At 37.2% G+C, this 24,406-nt stretch overlaps 1 protein-coding gene across 9 annotated transcripts in view; it reads left to right on the plus strand.

Moving 5' to 3' along the window:
* RAPGEF4 (Rap guanine nucleotide exchange factor 4) overlaps positions 1–24,406 on the plus strand; it is a 356,019-nt gene that overhangs the window by 288,465 nt on the left and 43,148 nt on the right. For all 9 annotated transcript variants that reach the window (XM_072612340.1, XM_072612339.1, XM_072612342.1 and 6 more), the window contains 7 exons: positions 2,766–2,844; positions 14,853–15,003; positions 16,569–16,657; positions 18,107–18,137; positions 18,376–18,454; positions 20,185–20,331; positions 21,660–21,757. In XM_072612340.1, coding sequence (XP_072468441.1) covers positions 2,766–2,844; positions 14,853–15,003; positions 16,569–16,657; positions 18,107–18,137; positions 18,376–18,454; positions 20,185–20,331; positions 21,660–21,757 — 674 coding nt within the window. The remainder of the gene's footprint in view (positions 1–2,765; positions 2,845–14,852; positions 15,004–16,568; positions 16,658–18,106; positions 18,138–18,375; positions 18,455–20,184; positions 20,332–21,659; positions 21,758–24,406) is intronic.

The following is a 24,406-nucleotide window of genomic DNA, read 5'->3' on the forward strand; positions in this document are numbered from 1 at the left end:
AGGGTCTGGAGAGGCTAAGTGACTCATCCAATTTCAAAGAGCTTTTAGTTATAAACTCAAGTATCTTCTCCTTACTCCAAGACTAGCACTTTATCTACTGTGCCTATTGCATTATAAAAAATAATGCATATGATGAAGGCAGAAAAGCATAGGAAGACTTACATGAACAGATGCAAAGGTAGGATTTGAACCCAGATCCTCTGACTCTAAATCCCAAACTTTCCCCACTGTACCATGCTTGCTCCCCCGTTCTTGGGCATCAAATGTAGGGGATCATTTTAGGATTCTAAACATTCACCATCTGACCAAATAGATTTGGAGATAAACGAGAGGTTAAAAAGAAATCAGTGTTAAAGACAAGGGGTGGAAAAGAGGAGGAGTAATGTAAAATAGGCATTTCAGATTTGGTACATCCAAGATGTAATTACTCATCCTCCTCTCAACACTACACTTTCAAAACTTGCGAATAATGGGTTAAGAAAAGACATTACAGGAGTTGTAGAAAGACAGATTCACTAATGCACCACTGGAGGGCCAGTGAATTGGTCCAGTCATCTAGTCACTTGGAATTATGCAGAAGTGACTAAAATAGTCATGACCCACAGATCTCACTGCCTCAGGAATAATAATCCTCAGGGAAGTTCTTGACAAAAATAAAGGTCCTCTATGTGCCAAGATATTTATAGTAGGAGTTTTTATAGTAGTAAAGTATTGGAAATAAAATGGATGGCCATTTCTTGGAAAATGGATTGTTGATGATAATGACAATGATGGTGATGAGGGCAGCAATGATGATAAGCTGGCATTCACATGGCATTTTAAGGTTAACTTATAAAATATAATAAATAATATTTATATATTACTTGCATATAACTTATTAATATTAATATTTTATTATTTATTATTAATGTTTATATATTGTTTATATTATATAATTTTATCCTCATCACAACCTTGGGAGTTGTCTTCTTGTTGTTCAGTCATTTCTGTTGTGTCCAACTCTTTGTAATCCCATTTGGGGTTTTCTTGGCAAAGATACTGGAGTGGTTTGCCATTTCCTTTTCCAGCTTATTTTATAGATGAAGAAACTGAGATAAACAGGGTTAAGTGACTTGCCCAGAATCAAACAGCTAGTAAATGTCTGATACTGGATTTGAACACGGGTCTTCCTGATTTCTTTTATCCATTGCACCTACTGCATTATAAATAATAGTGCCTATGATGCATGCAGAAAAGCATAGGAAGACTTACACTAACAGATGCAAAGTGAAGTAAGCAGAACCAAGAAAATAAGGCACACAAGAACTACAACAATGTGGATAGAAAGACCAATGGCAAAACTTAAACTGAAGGTTGTCACAGTTTATAATGACTAAGCCTGACCCCAAAGAAGAGATGTGGGAATGTATCTCCTTTCTTGCAAAGCTGGAGGACAATGAGTATGAAACATTGCTCATGATGTTGGACCTGAGTAATATGTTAGTTTTGGTTGTACCTTTTTTCCTCTTTTTTTATTTGTGCTTATGAAAGATAGCTGCAAGGAGGGAAGGAAAGGAATATGTTGGGAAATGTAAGTGATGTAGAAAATCAAGCAAATCACCATATAGAGGCAGCTTAATGATGTAGTGTTAGGGTGAAGGACTTGGAGTCAAGAAGACCTGAGTTCAAAATCTGCCTCAGATATTTACTAGCTGTGGGACCTTCTCTAAGTCACTTAATGTCTGTCTCCCTTAGATTTCCTCATTTTATGGGCATAATAATAGAACCTATCTCCCAGGACTATTGGGAGAATCAAATGAGATATCATATGTAAGATTCTTTGTAAACCTAGCATGATTTAAATACTAGCTATTATCATTGTCAGGAAGCTACATGGCCCAATTGATAGAGCACTGGAACTGGAATGAGGAAGACTCATCTATGTTTAAATCTGCCTCAGATGTTTAGTGGCTGTGTGACCATGGACAAGTCACTTAACCATTCGCGTCCATTTCCTCTTGTGTAAAATGAGCTGGAGAAGGAAATGGCCAATATCTTTGCCAAGAAAAACCTAAATGGGATCATGAAAAGTTGGACACGACTGACCAACAACAAAAATTGTCATTATTATTTTTATTAAGAACAAAACAAATAATATTAACTCCTATAAATGGAAGACACTCTGTAAATGCAGTGCTGAGATATCTCATAAACAGTTTAGAGTTGCCGAGTCCATCGCCATCATTAAATTTTCTGGCATACTTGGGAAATGGAGTGTTTTATTATTTACTGCTTTAATTTCTTCAATGCTTTATTTTTGTGGTTTATTCATTGGAGTAACTTTCCTCTGGTGGAGGGAATTTTGGCAGTCTAGGACAGCGACGTTCAGGCTTGCAAGCCTTGCTTCTGTGCTTCTCAGGTCATTTGTTTGCCTGTTGTTTATTCATTCATTCATCTAGCAATGATTCTTGAGTGTTTGATATAGGTAAAATCCAGATCAAAGCAAGGAGACTAGTGACTGCTTCTCAAGATATCCTGGGACTATGCTGTGTTCATGAACTGAGAATCTTTCTATCTCCCAGGCCTATCCATGAGCTGTGAAAAGCCGCATCCAAAATAAATTTCTAAGAAATGTTGGGTTGAGAGTTAAAGATTACTTAGTGTTTCTAGACCAAGGATTTTTAGATTCTTGTAAAAATCCTTGGTCTAGAAACACTAAGTAATCTGTAAAAAAGATTTTACAAGAATCTAATTCTTCTGTTCTGTTCTTGTTTTTCCCTCTCCAGATTCAGTTCTAAATGACTTCATCATGATGCACTGTGTTTTCATGCCCAATTCTCAGCTTTGCCCAGCCCTGGTGGCCCAATATCCTTTTATTATGAAAAGTCACTTCCCTTGAGTACTACCTTTCACACAAAAGATTCACATCACCATGATACCTTGTAATCATCTTCTGGTAAGTCATGGCCTCAGGCTGAGGTCTGTACTGTAAGACTATACTAAAATCCAGGGATTTTCTCCAATCAGAGAACCTTGGAATCACCCACAATTACTTTAACCATCATGTACTGGGGAAATTCCTCAATTCATTTATATTGATGTCAGAAAAAAATATTGATGATAATCACATTGGATAAGAAGACATATATGGGTTGTGATCTGTACAGCATAGTGCCTGGCACATAGTTGGCACTTAAGAAATGCTTGTTGACTGATCAACTAACTATACAGGTAAAGGAAGTTCCAATGATCCATAATAAAACATGACTCCATTGATACTTTGAAATACTATCCATTAACCTGTAGTTATGTGGTGAAAATGTAGGGAATACAAGTGATTGCACAGGAAAGAAATGAAAATTGAATCCAGAAGAATGTGTATGACTGCATAGGTGGCAAAGCAAGGCAAGAGGAAGGGAGATTGGGGGGTGGGGGGGAGGGAGGGAGGGAGGAAGAGACAGAAGAGAAGAGAGAGAGTGAGAGCTATTTAGGACAGTTTTCTAACAGTGATATGAAGGACTGCTACCACATTATCCCTTGGCACTCCCTTCTAGAGATAAAATGACAACACTTAGGCTCTTAAAGAAAAGTGATATTGTTGCTAATTCCTGCCATATTCAGATAGTCAAATGTGGAAAAACAAACCTCCCAAAGTAATTTATTTCCTTCCTATTTGAGTTGTGTATCATTTGGGAGAGTAGTCATATCAATTAGACCACAGATCCATGGATGTATTGGAGCTGATCACAGTCCTTTTCTGCCCCTCTTAGATATGTATCAACTACCTTATCCTTTCATTAATGAATTTTTCCTCATATATTGATTTTTTAAAATACTGTTCATTTTAATAGTTAGACTGTCTAATAGCATTGTTAAAATGTCTCCCATAGAAGACAACTTAGAAATGGTTTTTGTTTTGGGCAATTGCTTAAGATCCATTGGTGAAGTTGGTTGAGATGTTGATATTAACAACTCCCACATCCCAACACTGAAGTATGAAAGGGGTAATTTACCACTAGCAGCAACAAAATTTTGAAATTAGAAGCAAGTTGACTTTGAGTAGCATAATGTGTTGAAGAAGAGAGAATGGCTTTCACTGATATTCCTTTCCTTGTTCTAAAGCAGTGCAATCACTGTTGACATGCAATTTTTTTCTTTTTTTATTACAATTAATCTGCCTGATTCTCATTTTTCTGCATACCCATAATTCTCATTGAAATCAGCAGAATGCATGAGGGTGAGAGATTTGAGCTGAATATGTTACTCAGTGGGAGCTGCAAGAGTGAGATTTGAGTGTTTATTTGTCTGGGAAACTATCTTTCCAAATAATGACAGCTTAATGAGACTTACATATATAATATGGTCTTTTTGGCTCATATTCAGTTTTTCTGAGACAAATGGACAATTCCATGCTCACACTGTTCTCTTTTAACAGTACACGTAGGAGTCATTATTAGACTTGGGGTTGTAGGGAAGACTAAAAAACACCTTTGAGAATAGGCATTTTCTTTGCCATAGCTGGCAAGTATTATATAAACAGGAACCAAAGGAAAATGTAATCAAACTATGTGCAGGGAGGAATATAGGAGAAGCATTTTTTCATTTTTAAACCCTCCCCCAAACTCCAATATTCAAGCTTAGACAATTTGTAATTTTAAACATTGTGTTTGTCCTCTTGCTTTTGTATCTGATCTCTTACAAAGGTGCATGTTAGGATACCTATGTCACTGTCTTGAAACATAAACACTTGGTGGGTGAGTATCAAATTAGCTTTACTTTAGGTACAATGCCATGCCCATGTAGGCATTAAATAAATACTTTGTAATGGAAAAAATAAGGGGAAAAATCCTAGAAATGTGAACAACAAAATCAAAAAAGTAAATTGACACCAAAGGCTGATTGTTATATACTAGAATCCTAGATGTTGTCTCTGCCTCACTGTATCTACCCCTTTATTTCTCAACTCTTATAGAATCTTAGGTCTCTGATGTAAATTAATGCCTGACATCAAAGAGATGACAAAATCAACTTTGAAATACATCTTACATGACAGAGTTTTATGGCTCCAGTATTATAATACGTAAGTCCTAAGTGATCCCTTTAAAAGATCCCAGTGGAAGTTTCTTACAGGACTGAACAGAACACAACAGCATTTCTTATGGTCAAGTACCAGCCCTTTCTCCATCCCCAGCACCTCTGCTAACCTTCTGTACCTATGCTGGTGGTGGGGCCCTTGAACCTTGGATCTTTGAATTCAGTTCGAATCATTTCCTTGCATCCCACCAATCTTTGCATCCTCTTTTTCTCCCTCCAAAAAATTCCTTGCCTTTGAGGTGCTTATATACTACTAGAAAGAAATAATATGCATCAGATTGCCTCTTGTTCTTCCCTAGATTAACTAATCCCTGGAAATGAATATAGTAAGTGGACTGATTTACTATTCTTTCCAGTGATCATGCCACACAGTGCCTTCTCCTTCTTTCTGTAGGCATTCTCATTCATGGTCCACTGCCCACAAAGTTAATTTGGTGACAGTATGGTCCAAGTGGAGAATTAAATGAAGGCCAGAGGAGAGTGTTCTGAGAAGACTGACTTGTCCATTCCACTCTGCCCCCTTTCCTACTGATGCTACCCAGTTATTCAGTGAATAACTGGTTGTGGAGGGGTAATAGTGAATTGAAGTAATTGTTGTTGAGTGGTGTCCTCACTACCTAAAGAGGTCCTTTCAATGAAAGGTTGGCAAATTAGTTGGACTTTAAAGGATAGATATTAATTCAACAGAGAAGAAAGAAAAGAGTTCACATAATAGCCCTGGGTCTCAGTTTTCTCATCTGTACAATGGAGGAGTTAGGCTAGACTATCTCTAAGATTCTTTCTTTCTCTAAATTTCATGTTGTTATAATTCTTTTTCTTTGTTTACAAGAATAATTGCTCCATCGCCATTCAATCTCCTCTACTTGTCCAGAGTTATGGGTGAGAAATTTGACTTATTTAGCTGGAAAATTCTCTCTCTCTTCTTCTTACCAGTCAAATTCCTTCTGTAGTCAGTGGGCAGATGACCCCCAAAGTTTGTTTTCATCTCTAAGCACAGATGTTGTATGCAAAGCAGACATTCAAGGCACAACAACACTGAAGAGGATCAGTTTGGATGTTGATTAGTGTTTTATAAATAGCTGCATAATTAACATGTACTTACTGCAAAAAGGTATACATAATATTGTATTCCCTGTTGTAGGCTGTAATGAATCTGCCGCCCGTTCGTCCTAGGAGGTTTTCACTTACTTTCACCATGATAATTTTAATATGTGGAGCCATTATTAGCTGAATTAAAAATAAGTAAATGAGCAGTAAAAATACAGAAAAATTACAGGTGCCTGTGGTGAGTAAGATAATAACTAGGTAAAAATATATGAAATAATTACAGTGTATGAAAGGCAGAGCCGGCATGAAGAAAATGACTCAATGGAATATTAAACCTGCAGTTGGCAGTGTTCAGAAGGCACAGTCTACATCATGTTCTCCATCTCCCCTGATCCTCATCTCCTATGTCTTATTATTAACAGCTCCAACCCATCAGAATGTGCCTAGCCAATACAGCTGGCCTTTTAAATGCCAAATCTTGTCATACCTGTATTTGACATCCTGCAAACTAAACATCCAAGCGGGTAGTTGAAGAGTTGACTCAGTGGACCAAATCTGTCAAATATTTTGAATTCTTACAGCCTTTAACTTTGCCAGTCCCATTGAGTCCTTTATGACCTTCATTAGCATGCTGATTTCTGCTTAGTTTTGGAATCTTAGTGGTTTGGAAACTTTTCTGGGCAATTATAATGAAAGATAAACCATACAGGCAGGTTTTGGGTGGTTTTGAGGATTTTTAGAAAATGACATTGCCATTGATTTCCCCAAAAGGATGATTTTGTTTTTAAAGTCAATAAATTTTAAAAAGTATTGCAAAGTCTGAAACTCTGGTAGGAATTATGGAAATTCAAAAGACATGGTCCCAGTTCTCAAGAAATTTGCAACTTATTTGGGAACACAAAGACTGAATGCTCAATATATTAGTGAATTCATAGTTGAAGATAGGAATGGTGAGAAGAGAGAGAAAGGTCAGATGGCATTACCAGGGAAGGTTATACACTTAGGGAGCGCCTAGCAATGGGGGATGGCTAAACAAATTATGGTGTATGAATGTAATGAAATATCATTCCACCATTAGAAATAATGAAAATTATGGTTTCAGAGAAACTTGGTAAAGACTTGCATGAACTGATGTAGAATAAGGGGATTAAAATCAGGAGAACATTGTAGCATAACAGCATTATTGAAAAGAAAAAAGTACTCTGATCCATTTGATGGTCACCTAAGATTACGGAGGACTCATAATGTTTTCTGCTTCCTGACAGACAAGGTGATTAACAAGACATACATGGTCAGAAAGAATCAGAGAGAGGCACAGCAGCAATGACAGTACTATGTTGAATTTATTGTTTTAAAAGAAAAGTAAGCTGAACTTAATAGAAATTCAGAGTACCATAAAGAATTCTCTTTTTCTGCTGTTAGGTATATGGAAAAGCTCATTTGGTTTGGTGCTTGTTGTATTTAGAGTAAAAAAATTCTAAATAATTCTGTTAATAATTTACATAATGGCATGCAAGGAGCCTGGGAATTAGGAGTTCTGATTCTGAGTCCTGGCTCTGTTCACTGCCCTGTGTGACTTTAGGCAAATCATAGTCTCTTGTTTATTGAATAATCTATAAAGCTTCTTTCAGCTTTAACACAAAAGTGATCCTATGGTTTGTAGATTGTATGTGGTTTACTGTTCTGGATTATCTCCTTCTAGTGTGCAGATTATTAAAAATTGACTATTATCTGAGGGTGGTAGAGGAGACTCTAATAGAATTGTGTGAGTCTCTGCTGTTCTGGTGGAGAGGGTGCCGGGGTACACAGCCACTCTTACTTGCCCCTACCTGTATACAAGCTTGGTGACTTCTCTCCTGACTTCTTGTCCAGGGACACCCTCACTTTCCTCTCTGACCCAAACTGGAGAAAATGGCAGTCTCCTCTCAGAACTGGTTCACCTTGTCCCAATAGACCCAAACGCTGCTTCTAACTCATTGCCTAGGAGGACCTTGATATAAATATTTTAATCTGTCTTGAGATATGGTAAAAATGATTTAATAACTCTTTTCTATAGCTCTGAACTTCCAGCTGGAGACTCAACTTTGGTAAAATGCTGCAATTTTAATTCTACCTTGGTTAATCTTCCTGGTCACAGCCCCTTGCCTTTCTATGAAATGCATTCCTGATAATACATTTAGATTAACTATGTAAATATTTTAAAGTTTGTGTCCCAGTTTAAGAGACAAGGTGAACATTTAAATAGATTTTTTAAGAAGTTATATAAACCTGCATGTCCCAATGAAGGCATTAATTAGTCTCTTGCCCTGTCCTCAGGGATGGGATGAGAAAGCAACAGAAAAACAGAGACACAGAGAAATAGAATGAAGGTTGTTGGCTTTGGTGTCAGGAATCCTAACCAGTTCCAACAATAGAGTATCTACCTTTGTCTCATACATGATTTAAACATTCTGCCTTGGACATAGAATCAACTGGTAGCAAAATTCGTGACGGTTGCTCTACTAAAACTCTTGTTTGCACCCTTGTCCCTGGAATTTATTAGCCTCTTCTCCTCACAGTCTCTAAGGATGGGCAGATCTGGCTTGTTAATCAGTCAAGCCCCAACAGCCTCAGAATCAGAATGAAACTCCCTGAGGTCAAGGAGGAAGACACTGGGGATTTATGTTGACCAGGGGGTCATTCATCTCCAACATTCTATTACATTTTGGGGGAAAAAGAGCTATCTTCTGAAAGAAAAAGTACGTGATCTCTTGAGCTCCTTTCCAAACCAATGGTGTGATAATTTCTAAGTATTTTGCTTCTGATCTCCACTAAATCCCTTCTCCCAAACCTCTTCTTGGCATGGAAGTGACCCTAGGCTCTTGAAGGTTATGCTAGCAGATTTTGAATACTTCCTCCTACAGATAAATCATGTCTATTGTCTATGGATCAGCCTAAGTTCAGAGACCAGGTTGGCCCAAAGATGCTGAACTTTTTGACCACAACTCTTAATGACTAACTACTTTATTCATAGAGGTTACATTGTATATCAGTGAACATGGTACCATTACAATGAAACCAGAAAACCCTGGAGTATTAAAGTGTAAACATTCTACTTTCAAAGGACAATTTAATATCAAAATTTCACTTGAAGTGAAGTTAACTGATCAGTTATACCTATCTTACTTACCTTTACAAGATTTTTGTAAAGATCAGATAAATAATGTGTATTTGCAATCATTAAAGCACCCTCTAAGTACCTGTTATCATCATCATCATCATCATCATCATCATCATCATCATCATCATCATCATACTGTTCTTCATAGTTTTTGTGATGGAGTTAATGGTCTCAGGAAAAGTTGTTCTCGATATATTTCTTTCGTATTTAATGTTAGGTTAACTATTGTCCAGGTGGATAAAAGTATTTTGTTGTTGCTGTTGTTGTTATCACCTACTCATTTCAGCCGCTACTTTATTTTTTCAGAAGTCTTTAAAATCTTCAGTAAGTTTCAACAGGAACTTATAAAGACCAAAGGTCACCTTGTCCTTCTGTCTTTTCTGTAACCTGGGTTGATAAGAGTTTCATAGTGGGTAAAATGCTTTGAAATCTTCTGATCTTGTTCATTTGCATGGTAAAACGTCTTCAGGAAAAGGGGGTGGTAGGGAATTATACAGTTAACTTCCAACACACTGGTTTCCTCGCTGTTTCTAGAACAACACATTCCGGTCTCCTAATTCTGGGCATTTTCACCAATTTTCCCACAACCATAATGCTTTCCCTCCTCAATTCTTCTCCTGGCTTCCCTAGCATCCTTCAAGTTCCACCTTCTACAGGAAGGCTTTTCCCATCCCCCTTAATGCCAATACCTTTCCTCTATTGATGATTTACAATTTATTCTGTATATAACTTGTTTGTATGTTGTCTCCTTTGTTAGATCATGAGCTCTTTGAGGACAGAGATGGTCTTTTGCTCTTCTCTGTACGTTGAAGCATTTAGCACCTTTTCTGTCCTTCTAGTCTTTTTACACCTCATTCTCCCTACTGCATATCCTATGATTCAGTGACATTAGCTTTTACTGCTGTTTCTTACACCAACACACCATCTCCCAACTCTGTGAATTTTCACTGACTATCCCTCATGCCTGAATTTTTCTCCTTGGAAAAGGGAAATGCTGAAAGTACTGGTAGTCTGGATGCAATGCTGTTCTCAAGGCTCTTGGGTTCAGCATCCTGGGATGTCTCTATCAGGGCCTGCTGGTTCTTTGACAAGGGCACATGCTACCTCCTGTTTCTCCCTAAGGATGCTTCTTACTACATTACTTACAGCTAATAATGATTGAGGAGAGTATTCTGAAAGACCAGAAGAGATTAAGTTCTTGAATGATTAAGAACATTATGTGAATGAAATAAATTTCAAGAATTAATTAGTAACAGCAGTAACAATTTTAAAAATCAGAAGTTTGGGATATATAGACTTAGGAGTGGGTAAAGTTGGGAGTTGTGGTAGTTGGAAGTCAAATTCAGATATCAATAAAGGTTCAGAAATTAGCAAAAGCTGAAGTAAAGCCAAAGGTTCCCTGGATCACTACTGTGAAAGAATTGGAATCCATAAAAAGTTTATTAAGGTTCAGCAAGACGTACAACTAAATCCTTCAGAGGGTAATACCATGGTTTACAGTTTTATACCACAGTAAGCTGAATAAGCTGTAATCAACTGAAGTCTTAGTCAAGAGACTAAGTTGTTTTCCTGTTAAATCCCTATGCTTCCTAACCTCCAATGCAACTAGTTTTTCTGAAATTCTATTTTTTTAAAAAAAATTTCATATACCCTTGCAATCATTGACAGAAACAAAAGGCTTGGCGAACTACCTTTGTCATTTGCTGCAGACAGGAGACAAATTTTCCTAACATAAAAATGGAAAAAGATATACCTTCCTCCTGTCCCATAGAAGGAATAACTTCTGTTATAGTGGGCAATGAACTTTATTATCTGCAACTGGATTCACATGAAGACATACTGCTGGTGTGATGCTTCTATCTGCTTTGTGACACAGGGCCTCCTCAACTAGATGATAATGACCTTGAAATTTCAGACTAGATCCAATATAACTGCAGGGATGAGGGGGGTGTGTATGCTAAATTTTTGTGTTTGAGTCATGTCTCCTTGAAAATCAGGTCAAGCTAACCTTAAAAGGAAGAATGAATACTCTAAAGATCTCTCTAATGGATTATTTAGAATCTTGATATTCCAAAACATTTGTTCTCATCTAAGTAACAAGAAAACCCTTCTTCTCAAACCTCAAAAACAATAATCCATCAGTGAATTTTGTTGAAAGCATTTTAAGGGGTTTTTTTTACTAGAAAACATGGGAAGTAAACTAACATTTTCTTAATGAACCACTCTCTCAAAAGCCACATTATTAGAATAATTAAGCCATTTCCTAGAGACATTTTCCTAAACTCTGATTCCAGGCTCCAAAAATTAAAAAATTATTGAGGGAAAAGAGTTCATTTCCTACATGAGATTTGACCATGCAAAAGTGGTTATTAATGTACTTGCTTAACATTCTACATACATGTACTATTTTATGATCTTCATGTATTTAATAATGATTTTAGGTTTTTTGTAAAATTAGTAATGGCATAATTTAAAATAAAAACAAGGCCTGAAAGTTTTGCACAGCAAAGTATGTTGATACCCATCTTTTAGGATTCACTAATAAACTTAACTATAGAATTCACAATAAGTAGCATTGACATAGAGCTTTAAGGTTTATGAAGTGACTTACAAATGAAATCTCATTTGATCTGCACAATAAAACTAGAATGTAGGTACTTTATTATCCTCACTTCACAGATGGGTAAACTGAGGTAAATAAGAATTAAATGACTTGCCTATAGTCATATATCTAACCAGAGGCAAGGTTTAAACTGAGATCTTCCCAGACTCCAAGTTCAGCATTCTATAGACCACACCACCCAGCTGACTAAGAATTTATGAGGTCATCATACCGATCAAAGAAATGGCTGGCAATGTTGGATCTAGATTGGGTGGCATGAGGGAGAGGAAAGTTAACATGTTCTGCATTGGTTATCAGGATTACAGTTAGGGATTCTGCTTTAGGGAGAGTGGTAGCAGAGCCTTGTTTTCAAACATCATCAGGTTGAAACAAATACTATTTTATTTGATCATCTATTGAGATGCTTTTTAAATTTTTTTTAATTGTAGTTTGCTACATGGAATTTACTCTTATTTGCTGTCACTTTCCTCCCTTCTTTCTATCCATTCTTCCCTCACCCTACTGTTGCTTTATCATCAAGCTCAAATACTTCAAGGATCAGAGACTATCGTCCCCATGGCTACACTGGCACAGTTTTGTAGATATGATTAATGAATTGCTGTGGTCAAAAAAAACCCTTCATCACTCAGTGGCTCACTTTTCAGTGATGACAGACTTTCAGAACTTAGCCAGACTGATCCGAAGATGAAAGATAAGCTGTCCATGTTCAGGCCCATATGGGACCTTTCCAAGCCTGTACTTTGGCTGATGTAGCCCTCAAAACTAGAATGAACACCACAGTATAATAAGACATCAAAGATTTTAGTGAAGGTTCAGTGTCATTGAAATAAGAAAATGAACTAATCTTCCCAAATCAAATATGCTCTGAGCTACTTCAAATTACAATCTACCATAAATACCAAACGAAAAAGAGGAATGGGGTAGGGAGGGGGGACAGTCCACATCAACAATATATTTAAATTATCTTAGTTCTGCTTTCCAGTTCTCATAAGTCTGTGTTACTATTAGGTTTGGATATGATGGTCCACTGTAATATTTATTTTCAGTTGAACAATAAATTAATAAGCAGTTTTTTTGCTACTCAGTTGTCTATTAAATACTACATGCATACTATGATGTCTCATGAGAGCAGGGACCCCTGCCATTATACCTCTTAGAAAAAGAAAAAAAATAGAATCAAAAATACTAAAAAACAGGAGACTGAAGGGTTAATCAAAAAAGAAATCATTTTCATAGACAGTGTATGTGTTTCTCCATTTTCCCCCTAGTCAACTCCAAGAGAATTGTAGTAATACAGGTAGGCCAATTTCCTTTTTATGAATCCAGTGCTCAATTTATGAAAACCATTTTGTAACCCATTTACATGTAGGAAACCTTTGCTTTAAGGTTCTGTCATTTACTTTGATCATGATTATTTATAACCCCTCTTGAAAATGCCTTTTACCAGTGTAGCTCTCAGGAATAACATTCCTGAGAGGCTGTTTTCTACAATGCTTTAAAACAGTGGTAGTGGAGCCAAGGGAGGATCTGGTCTTTTTTATTCAGTTAGAAACTAAATGGCTATATGTTTTATTAGTCACTTGAGAGAGAAGGGAGTGTTAAATGAAAATGGGCAAATAATTAAGCATCTACACTTTGCAAGGCATTGTGATTTGCTCTGTGGGAGACATAAAATAAAGTAAAGCATGGTCCCTGCTTTATATGATGGAAGGCATGCTGGCTCTGGAGTCAGAGGACCTGGGCTGAAATCTCAACTCTGACAATTACAACCTTGAGGACCTTGGGCAAGATGCAAACTCTCTGGGTTTCAGAATCCTTATCTATGTTATGAGCCTCTGGGGATCCTTTCCAGCCCTAAAGCTATGCTATATTATTTCCCAGGTTATTTGTAGTCTGGTTCTAAGACAAAACGTAAATATGAGGAAAATTAACAAGCTCTATAAAGCAGTTTAAACTCAAAGGAAAAGAGGGCAGTATATCAGGGACTCCTAAGGAATAGATCAGTATCCTACAAGTTGATCTCAGAGCCCAAATTGGTTAATTTCCAAGCCAGTTGTTGCTGTCACATAGCCCTCATATACCTTCCTAGGAATCCCAGCAGAAAAGAAAGTAAAGCTTGTCAGTAGTGCCCCCAACTTCATTTGGGGTGGGTGAGTGAAGCTTTACTTTCAGCACCCCCATTCTCCCTTTCATCTCCCACTCTAAGCTATGCTTAACTATCATATCTACTTCCATCTAAATGCTCAGGCATCCTATTATTAATATTTCCTACTACCTCCCTGCCCCTTCATACATGCACACTCATAGATATAAAGTTTCTGAAAATTATCTCTTCATGTTTAAACTGTTCCATGCAGTACTTAATAAATTGATAAATGGTATGTGTAAAAGATGCTTCAAAGAAGGAAGAGAGGACTTTAGACTAGGATGAGTAGGAAAGGCTTTATATCAAGAGGTGAAATTTGAATTGAATGGGTAGAATTGCAATAGGCAGGGAAGAAGAAGAGGGCATTCCAGTGTAAGAAAAAAAATGGAGGTAAGAGGGTGCAAAGGGATGATGTTTGAAGGTGTGGGGAACTGTGGTTGAAGCAGATGATTTGTCTAGTGGAGTTATAGAAGGTAAGTCTAGAAAGGTTATTTGGGCAAGATTATGGAGGGATTTGAAGACTAGGACAAGGAATTTTATATTTAGCCTGTGGGAAATAAAGGGTTTTTTTTGTCATTTCCAGCAATAATGATCGAAATGTTTGAAGTAAGACTTTTGGAACATCAGTCTAATGTCAATGTGCAAGATAGATTGGAGAGGAAGAGAAACCTTAGGCAGAGATACACCGTGGATGGCATGTCCATAACAGTCTAGTACAATGTAGTTTAATTCTGGCACTTTACAAATACTTCCCTGAAAAATAGGTTCCAATGTGCTGAATGTTTTCCTTGACCCCTTGGCACTTATCATGCACAGCCTTCTCAAGGTACAGAACAGGACAAAATGGACTATGCCCTCAACAACAAGAGGCGAGTCATCCGCCTGGTCCTCCAGTGGGCTGCTTTGTACGGAGACTTACTCCAAGAGGATGAAGTAGCAATGGCCTTCCTAGAGGTACTCCAGAATGATTCCTTCTCTCAGCAGCATGGTATATAGTTACTTATTCTAGAAACAGGACATAATTTACAAGTTTTAGAGTGATATTCCCATTTCAAAGAAGATGAGGCAAGGAATTTTAAAGATGTTATTAAAATTGGGTAACCTATTACTTCTTTTAGTGATGGAGGTGAGAGAGGAGGAGTGAGGTGGTTCTGCGGTTGCAGAGATAGAGCCATGATTAGATATAGCTTGTGAGCTAAAGACTATCCAGTCTGAAGAGAATGCCTCTCTTCCAATCTATGACTCTAACTCTCCATGATGTCTTCTCTCCCCATTTACCTCTCTCTTAACAACAACTCTCCTCCATTGTTCAATTGAACACCTTACAATGATTATACCTTACCCATCTGACGTTAGGAACCAGAAGAACAAGATGGTTTTTTAAAAATTCCTTCTAGTCCAAATGCTTATGATCCTATGGTTTCTGAACCAAAATAAAGCAAGGTTTGGCTGTTTATTCTTCTCCCCTTCTCAGCAGCACTTTTTGGGTCAGGGGGGAATGATGTAGGAATAGTGAGGCATAAGCACCCCTTAGGGTAATGGAATGGAATCTTTTTTTTTCTTTAATGCTGAATGGTTGCAGGAGTTTGAACCTCCATCCATCCAGTGGATGTGAGTGATATATATGCCATAGGCCTACATTAAGACAATCATTACAGATCATTCAAAACAAAGATTGAGCTCCCGCATCCCACTCCTTTGGCTTCTTCCCATCTCCTCACCTTTTCTAACCAGAATAAAGAATGGCTTTATTCAAAATTGCTTTTGTTGACACCCTTGCTGCCTCCTCAACTTAGTGATTATAAAACTGCCCCTAAGGAATGACATTACTGAATAAAGCTTTCTAAGGAACTGATGAACCCAGGCAGGGATCTCAGACTGATGGAACATATTATATGGAAAGGAGATTCAACAACCTAACTGAGCAGTAGGAAATCTTGAAGCAAGAAGCTCAACAAAACTGGATGATGGGAAATTTCTCTAATAAAAAGACCATTAATTTTGTGGAACTACCTTCATCTAATTCTTTGAGGATCCCTATTTGATATCAATATATTGAATACTTAATCATTTCAAGGGGTGAACTTTAAGTTGAACTTCAGAATTTATTTTTAATGAACCTAACATCAAACAAACAAAAACAACCTGTAGAGCTGAGTTGAACAGCTTGCTAAACCCAGTAGCTGTTAATGTTTTTTAGTAACATTATTCATTTTAATAATAATAGCCAATGTAACGTATGAAATGTCTCCTCTCATTTTTTTAAGAAAAAAAAATTTTTATAGAATTAATCAGCATTAAAATGAAGAGCATCATAAAAATAGTTCTCTATAGGAGGGTAGAAAACTCTGGAGGAAAATGATGTGTATGACGCAATAGATTTTCCTTTGTTCAACTTATTGAATAAAGGCCTAGTGACTAGCCAGTGAAACTAACCTATGGAACCTACTTCTTAAACTTTACAGAATACCATGTCTGTGGTTGTTATGGCTAAACAATGTGTTCTTCACTAATTTCAGGAGTTTTATGTGTCTGTATCAGATGATAGCCGGATGATTGCAGCCCTCAAGGAGCAGCTTCCAGAATTAGAAAAGACTGTCAAGCAAATGTAAGGAGAGTCTTGGCTTTCTTTGTTTTATAATGAAATAAGTATACTACCTCTAATAACAATCTCCTTCTGACCAACTTGTATATATTAAAGTTTTAAAAAGCAATCACAAGACATTGTAGAGTGAGGGACCTGAGTCCAGTGGGATAGGCAGTCATGATGTGGAAGACAAAAAAGGGGATGAGAATATACCAAGCTACATTCCCTGTTGGAGTGTAGCTAGGAGGTACAGTGGAATCAGAAGGACATGAGTTCAAATCCAGCCTCAAACACTTATTAGCTGTGGAACCTGGGGCAAGTTGCTTTACCTCTGTCTGTCTCTGTTTCCTCATCTGTAAAATGGGGATAATAATAATACCAAACCTTTGGGGTTGCTATGAGGATCAAAGGAAGTGATATTTGTGAAGTGCTTTGCAAAACTTAAAGGACCTCATAAATGCTAGGTATTATTAGCAAGTTTAATTACTGGGGTTGCAGTATAAGTTGCTTCATTTTCTCCCAGATTTAGATGAACAAAATGGGGCCCTCCCTGGTTTTAAGCTTCAAATTCCAGAATCAGAATAGCTAATGTTCATATTTATTTAGATATTCAGATTATTTATTTAAATATTTATTTAATTATTCATGTTATAATTATTTAAGTGTTTATTTAAATATTAAATTGGATTTAATTAAATATTAAATTGTTAGTTGTTTATGTATTAAATAGATTAGTAATATTAGTATAAATTTTAATAATATTACTAATTATTGTTAATTATTAAATATTAACAATAAATATATAAAATATTATTTAAATGATGATAGTAATACTAATGATGATAATAATACATAACATAGATCAATTGATAGAATGCACTATATGCCAGGCACTGTGCTGGACATTTTGCAATTATTATCTCATTGGATCCTAATAACAACCCTGGGAGATAGATGCTGTTATTATCCCCGTTTTAGAGATAAGAAAAATGAGGCAAACAGGGTTTAAGTAACTTGCCCAGGATTATACAGCTAGTAAGTGTCTAAGACTGGATTTGAACTCAGGTCTTCTTGACTCCAGCTCTAATGCTCTACCCACTGAGCCACCCAACTGGTGTAGAGGAATATTTAATGAGAGAAGTACTTAACATGAAACTTCCCTCCAGCCCAACTCTGTTTAGTACTAACATTCTCATCATATAAACACAGAAGACTGGAAGGTGAAGCTTGAGCTACATCCTAAGTCCTGGGAGGAGTCAGGGATCCTTGTTGTTAATGTCTCTCCTGCCTCCGTCTTAGCTGATCCCTTCATCTCCTCCCCTGCCCTAGTCTCCTTAGCCTGAAATGAGGATGATCCTCTCTTTTTGTGAGAGTGTTATCTCATTGCATTGTGTAAGGCAAGACTAAGAAATAAAAGTTATATTTACCAAAGACATTGAATAATGGGTTGTCCCTGCTTCTGCATTTTAGCTCAGAAGACGGCAAGACTCCACAAAAGAAGGTGGGTAAGAGACTTTTAGTTGGAACATGTTATTTTGTACACAGTAAGACTATGAGCTTCCAGAACATTTAAATATGCCATTTAAAAATATAATGAATATTTTAAAAATAGCAACATCTTTTTCACGCATTTGTTTTTCTGGACCTGATTGATGCCCAGGTATACTTTTATTGATGTTTCAAGACAAGGTAGTTATTCTCCCCTATAGCATTTAATGCCATTGCTTTTTTCCTCCCAGCACAAAGTTCTTTTGCAACAATTCAACCCTGTTGAAGACAGAGCACAGAAACGCCAACCTGTCCGGGGGTCTGATGAAAGTAAGCACTATCCATTTTACATGACTCATTACAGCTCAGTTAGGTGGCACAGTAGATAGAATGCTGGGCCTGGGTCATAAAGAGTCATCTTTCTGTGTTCAAAGCTGTCCTCAGATGCTTACTAGCTATGTGATCCTGGGCAAGTCACTTAATTTTGCTTGCCTCAGTTTCCTCATCTGTAAAATGAATTGGAGAAGAAAATGATAAACCATTTCAGTATCTTTGCCAAGAAAACCCCAAATGGGGTCAAGAAGAGTCAGATGTGACTGGAAAACAACTGAAGAACACTGCAAATCAGGATAAAATCTTCCCTCCCACAATAATCATCTTGGTCCTTCTCTGTTCAGAATTGATCATCTTTGGCAGCTAGGTGGAACACTGCATAGAGAGCTTGACTTGGAATCCAGGAAACCTGAATTCAAACCCTGCCTCAGGGTTTATTTATTAACTGTTTAATCCTTGGCAAAACTCTTAACCTCCCTGTGCCTCAGTTTCATCTGTAAAATGGGTTGTGATGAGAATCAAATGAGACAACATATTTAAAGTTTTTTGCAAAACTTAAAATGCTACATAAATACTAGCCATTATTAGGGGCCCTTCTCAATACATGAGGCTCCATTATTTGTACTTCTTATCTTTTGACTGGAGTGAGGTCATTGCCACAGTGTGCTAGAGGCAAGCATAATCATCTCCTGCTGCTATCATACACCTATATGAACATGGGTGAGATGCCAGGGTGTCTGTCATCAGATGCCTCCTCTGGGAGGGTAGTGCGTTTGGTGTCATGGGTGCTTTGCAGATGCCAAAGAGAGTGGAGCTGCTTGGAACACTTTGGGTAAAACCCATCTGGTGTCCTCAGAGAGATTGACTAGCTTCCCACTCATCCATTCACCCACAAAGATTCACCAAAAGCATTGTGAGGGAGGGGAGGAAAAGGCTTACATTTTCCATTTCAAATCATTAATACATCATAGGACTGGGGTGGGGGTTTGGGGAGGCTTGAGACAGCAAACATGGCAGCTGAAACTGCCTCTGTGACAATGGCTCAGGCGTGATAATGAACGGCCTGCCACTACACTCTGCTACTCCAAATAGAAAGTGAGGTGTCTTTCTTACAACAGATGGCATTAAACCAAAGTATACATGTAAATGAACCAGATGAATGAGACATTTCAAACCCCAAATATTCTTCAGAAAATGAGTCACAGACTTCATGCTCTAGGCAGGGGAACAGAATGGGGGCATCAGGTTGCTACCCCAGGCCTGAAACTGTGTACCAGTTTGGAATACCCACCATAGGACACCTGATAATCATTATCATTAAGTGTCTATAGTGTGGCACCTTGGTCTGTTTGGTGCAGTTTTTACAGTAGTTGTAAAAGGATCAGAGTCTTCAGGCAGGCCCAGATTATGGCCCTAGATAACAATTAGCATTCTTGTCCCCGTTAGCTTTTGTGGTTTTCACAGGCATCTGAACTGAGGGACAGGGGAAGGAAGAGGTCATGAATATATTTGTTATAAATAGTTAATAAATAACCATTTTGTATATTTAGCTCAGTCCTTTCTGAATAAGTAAAAATGTGGATCCATGGGAACATTAGCATGGAAAATAGTAGGCTAAGAGTGTAAAAAAAAATTTCAGGATGAAGAAAAGATTTCTAAAATTTGTGATTTTAAAAAAGTACGTGCTAGACTTACACACCGTAATAAAATTTCTCTCTTTCTCATAGTTCTGTTTAAAGTCTACTGCCTAGACCACACATACACCACTATCCGCGTGCCTGTGTCAGCTTCTGTGAAAGAAGTTCTTAGTGCTGTAGCAGACAAACTGGGTTCTGGAGAAGGACTGATAATAGTCAAGATGAGCTCTGGAGGAGGTAAAAATTTAATCCAAATGTTTTACTTTTCTGCCAAAAGGAAAATCCTGGCCGAACAGGAACACTGAGGTTAGGATTTGGTAGCGTCCTTCCACACTAATTTAGGTGGATTAGGTGAGCACTCACACTTTTTGTCATCATCCTCAATGATAATACGTGCTTATTTTACTAGTGCCTTCACATAAGCGATTGCATTTGAGCCTCACAACTCTGATGTAGATAGCACAGTTGTGATTATTTCCATTTCATAAATAATGAAACTGAAATAGAGGCAGATACAATAACTTTAGAAGGTACTACATTTAGACAGGGACCAGTCCTGGATTCAAATTTTGGCTTTACTATTTGTGGGTCCTTAGAGAATTCTGCAATTAACTTTAATTCAGTAAGAATTTATCAAAGGTCTTCTGTATTATGGACCTCTGGTGAAGTAGACTGCAAAATGGACCTGTCCTCAGAATGTTTTTAAATGCATAAAATAAAATGTATAGAATTTCAAAGGAAACCTATTGTACTGAAACTCAGTTATCAAAAGAAAAAACCCCAACTTTTTTTAAGCCTACAAAATTAAGAATTCCTACTTTGGAAAGAATACTATTTGTGAAGAAGAAATAAGGGAAATTATAAGAAACTGTTTTCAATAACTATATGCCAATAAAGCTGACAAATAAAATACATACATATTCATAAAAATATGAATTGCCCAGATTAAAAAATAAGAAATGGAAAGTTTAAATTGCCTGATCTCAGAAAATAAATAAAACCATAAATTAACTAAAACAAAAGACACAGATATAAACAAAATTAAATAAGACCTGATAGATCATAGATTCATTTAAATATCAAAGTATTTTTAAAATATGTAAATAAAGGAAATAATTCAAACCAATTGCATTGAAAGTCCTTTAAAAATATAAATACTGTGTTCAAAGTCCAATATTAAAACAGAATCCATCTGAGTTTTATAAAGTTTTCACCTACCCTCCAAAGACTGGGAATTACTGCTGAGCAGAAACATCGTGTTTGATAGATAGCAAACGTAGTTTATGCATATGATCACAACAGGATCTTGGAATTGGATAAATTGACCTTTTGGTATTTTGATCCTTGCTTTGTGTTTATTTCTGATGGGCTTTTCTTTTCTGTCACTGAGGGGCCTGAGTATACCATGTCTTTTTTTATTCAGTAGGTCCTTTAGTAATGTGTTTCACACAGTCACTGTCCACGTTCAGGTAATTCACATGGCTGACAATTTGTTGGTGTGATTAGGGCAGTGCAGCATATTTCAGATGCATTTAATGGGCAGTCTTATGCTTTTATGTTCACAGAAAAGGTGGTGCTGAAACCTAACGATGTTTCAGTGTTTACAACGCTCACTGTTAACGGACGTCTGTTCGCCTGTCCACGAGAACAATTTGATTCACTGGTATGTATGGATGCCATTCTCATAACAGCAACTTCAGTCAAAAAGCTTGTGTAATCCAAGTGCTTAAAAAAAGGAAAAGAAATACATTGAATTCTGTTTGGTTTTTCCTACCAAAGAAAAATCTAAAGCATATTTGAGATAAAGAACATTTTAAAAAAGATACTCCAAACTACAGATTTGGGACTCTGGTATTTTTTGAAAAACACTACTTCAGAGGCACCATTCCTACCATTTCTGCATCAAAAACATAGTCTACCTTTCCAGGTACTTTGAAATTTGAAAGTTAGCATAAGCTTTTTTTCAACATAAAGGTGCTATCTGTCAGACACAGTAGTAACTTCTGTGAACTTATTAAGGTGAGATCATCATTCAGTAATGAGAAAAATAGTTTGCTCCTGTAACGTTCGAATTTGTTGTTGCTAAGATTTTAAATATTTTTATGTAGACCTTTTTTATGCAGTCTTCAGTAAAGTATCCAAGTGACACAGAACTTTTAGACGACTATCAAAATAACCCTGAAACAATCCATCCCAGTTACTGTTAGTTGTCAAAGGTACTGCCATGTTCCTAATTACCCAGGCTTAACACTTCATTGTCATCCTCAGCTCCTCGCTCTCAGCCTATGGAGAGATAAAGAGAGGAATAGAGAGGAGGATAGATAGATAGGTAGGTAGATGGGCAGATAGATAGATATTCTTCTCTAACACAATTCTACTCTAGTTCAGGCCCTCATCTCCTCTTGCCTGGACTATTGCAATGAGCATCTAATTGATTTCCCTCCCTCAAGTCTCTTCCTGCTCCAATACATCCTCCACTCAGGGGTCAGGTGATTTTTCTGAAAGGAAGAACTGATTACATTACTCTCCGATGCCCCAATGGTTTCCTATTGCCTTTAGAACTGAATATAAAGTCCTCTGTTTCACACTAAGGGCAGCTAGGTCGCATGATGGATAGAGCACTGCACCTGGAATCAGGAAGACATGAGTTCAAATAAGGACTCAGATAATTCCCAGATATGCGATCATGGACCAGTCACTTAACCTCTGTTTTCCTCAGTTTCCTCATCTGTAAAATATGCTAATACCTACTTCACAAGGTTATTGTGAATATTAGAGATATTTGTAAAGTGCTTTGCAAACTTTAAAGCACTCTATAAAGGTCAGCTATTATTCTTTGCTATTTAAAGCTCTTCACAATCTATTTGTCATACTTTTGTCTCTTCCATGTTCTCCTCTGTCCACACTGGCCCCCTCATACACACCACTCCATCTTCCATCTCTGTGCCTGTCACCAGCTATCACCCATCCCTGGAATTCTCTCCATCCTCCCTTCTGCCTCTTAATGTCCCTTCAAGTTTCAGCTAAAATCTATCTTCTGCAGGAGTCCTTGCTTAGCTGCCACAAGGGCTACTTCCATCCTCTATTATTTTGTATCTACTCTGGATATTTCTTGTATTCATTTTTATTCCCTCCTCTATTAGACTGTGAGTTCCTTGAGGACAGGTACTGTTTTACCTTTCTTTGCCTCCTCAGCACTTAGCACAGTGCCTAACAAATGGCAAGTGCCTAATAAATACTTTATGATTGATTGATCTTGTATTTAGGAGGTATTCTAGGAATATTTGCTGAATTAAACTAAAATACCCTGGTGGTAGAATTCTTTTCTACTTACCCCACATAAAGTGGGTTAAAAAGTCAAAAGGCTATTTCCTGTGCTGTTTGGAGGAAAGCCATGAGACTAGTTCAAATGGCAGAAATGCCTATTACTATGCATCTGCTTAGATTCCATAATAGAGAACAAGGACATTGACCTCTAAGCACCATTAAGCAATTAGCACTACATAAAACCGAGTGACTACAGTTACTATGTCTTTAGAGAGGCTTTAAGTATAATTGAGAGGAGGGGTAAGTGCCCGGGAACAGGGTCAGAACACATGGATGGACCCAAGTCTTACCTCTGCCCAGTAAGGACTGAGTTACCTTGAGCAACTCACTTTCATTTTCTTCATCTGTAAAATAAGAGGGTTGGTTAAATGACCTCCAGGATCCTTTCCAGATTTAAATCCTATTATTTACTGTCATATGATCTGGGTTTTGTTTTCTTTTTAGACTTTTTACATAGTACTATACATGAGAAGAGTTCACTTTTCTATACATTTATCCCTAGATCTAGGTTTTTATTAGTAGCATACTCCTGAGAAAAGCAGAGAATATGTATAAAATAATGGGTTTGATTCTGGGGCCAAATCAGAAAAAATCCTGCAGCAGATCTAGGCAATACTTTTGAGGCCAGCTTCAGCTTCCCTTCCTCTCTGAAACTTCCCATAGCCAGCACTCAAGAGCCTAGAGAAACAGGACCAAAAAAAAAAAAAGCCTAGCTCTTCTTCCTGTTGTAGAACTGACAGCTCTTGGATATAGGTGAGATTTCTTTATGATAGAGCAATGAGTTTCCAGATATGTAATGATCCTAGTTCCCTCTGTTTCTTCTGTTAGTCCCCATGCATTGTGTTTAATTGGGTTTTGTCCTGGTCTAGAAGTGATTTGGGATATTGAACATAGAAATCACTGAAGATTGGTAATGATCAATCTGGGTCACAAGGTCAGCAACAGCTACATCCTTAAAACATGATTTTAGATAGGGAATCCTGTG

This window comes from Notamacropus eugenii, chromosome 5 (genome assembly GCF_028372415.1).
Source record: "Notamacropus eugenii isolate mMacEug1 chromosome 5, mMacEug1.pri_v2, whole genome shotgun sequence".
NCBI lineage: Eukaryota > Metazoa > Chordata > Mammalia > Diprotodontia > Macropodidae > Notamacropus > Notamacropus eugenii.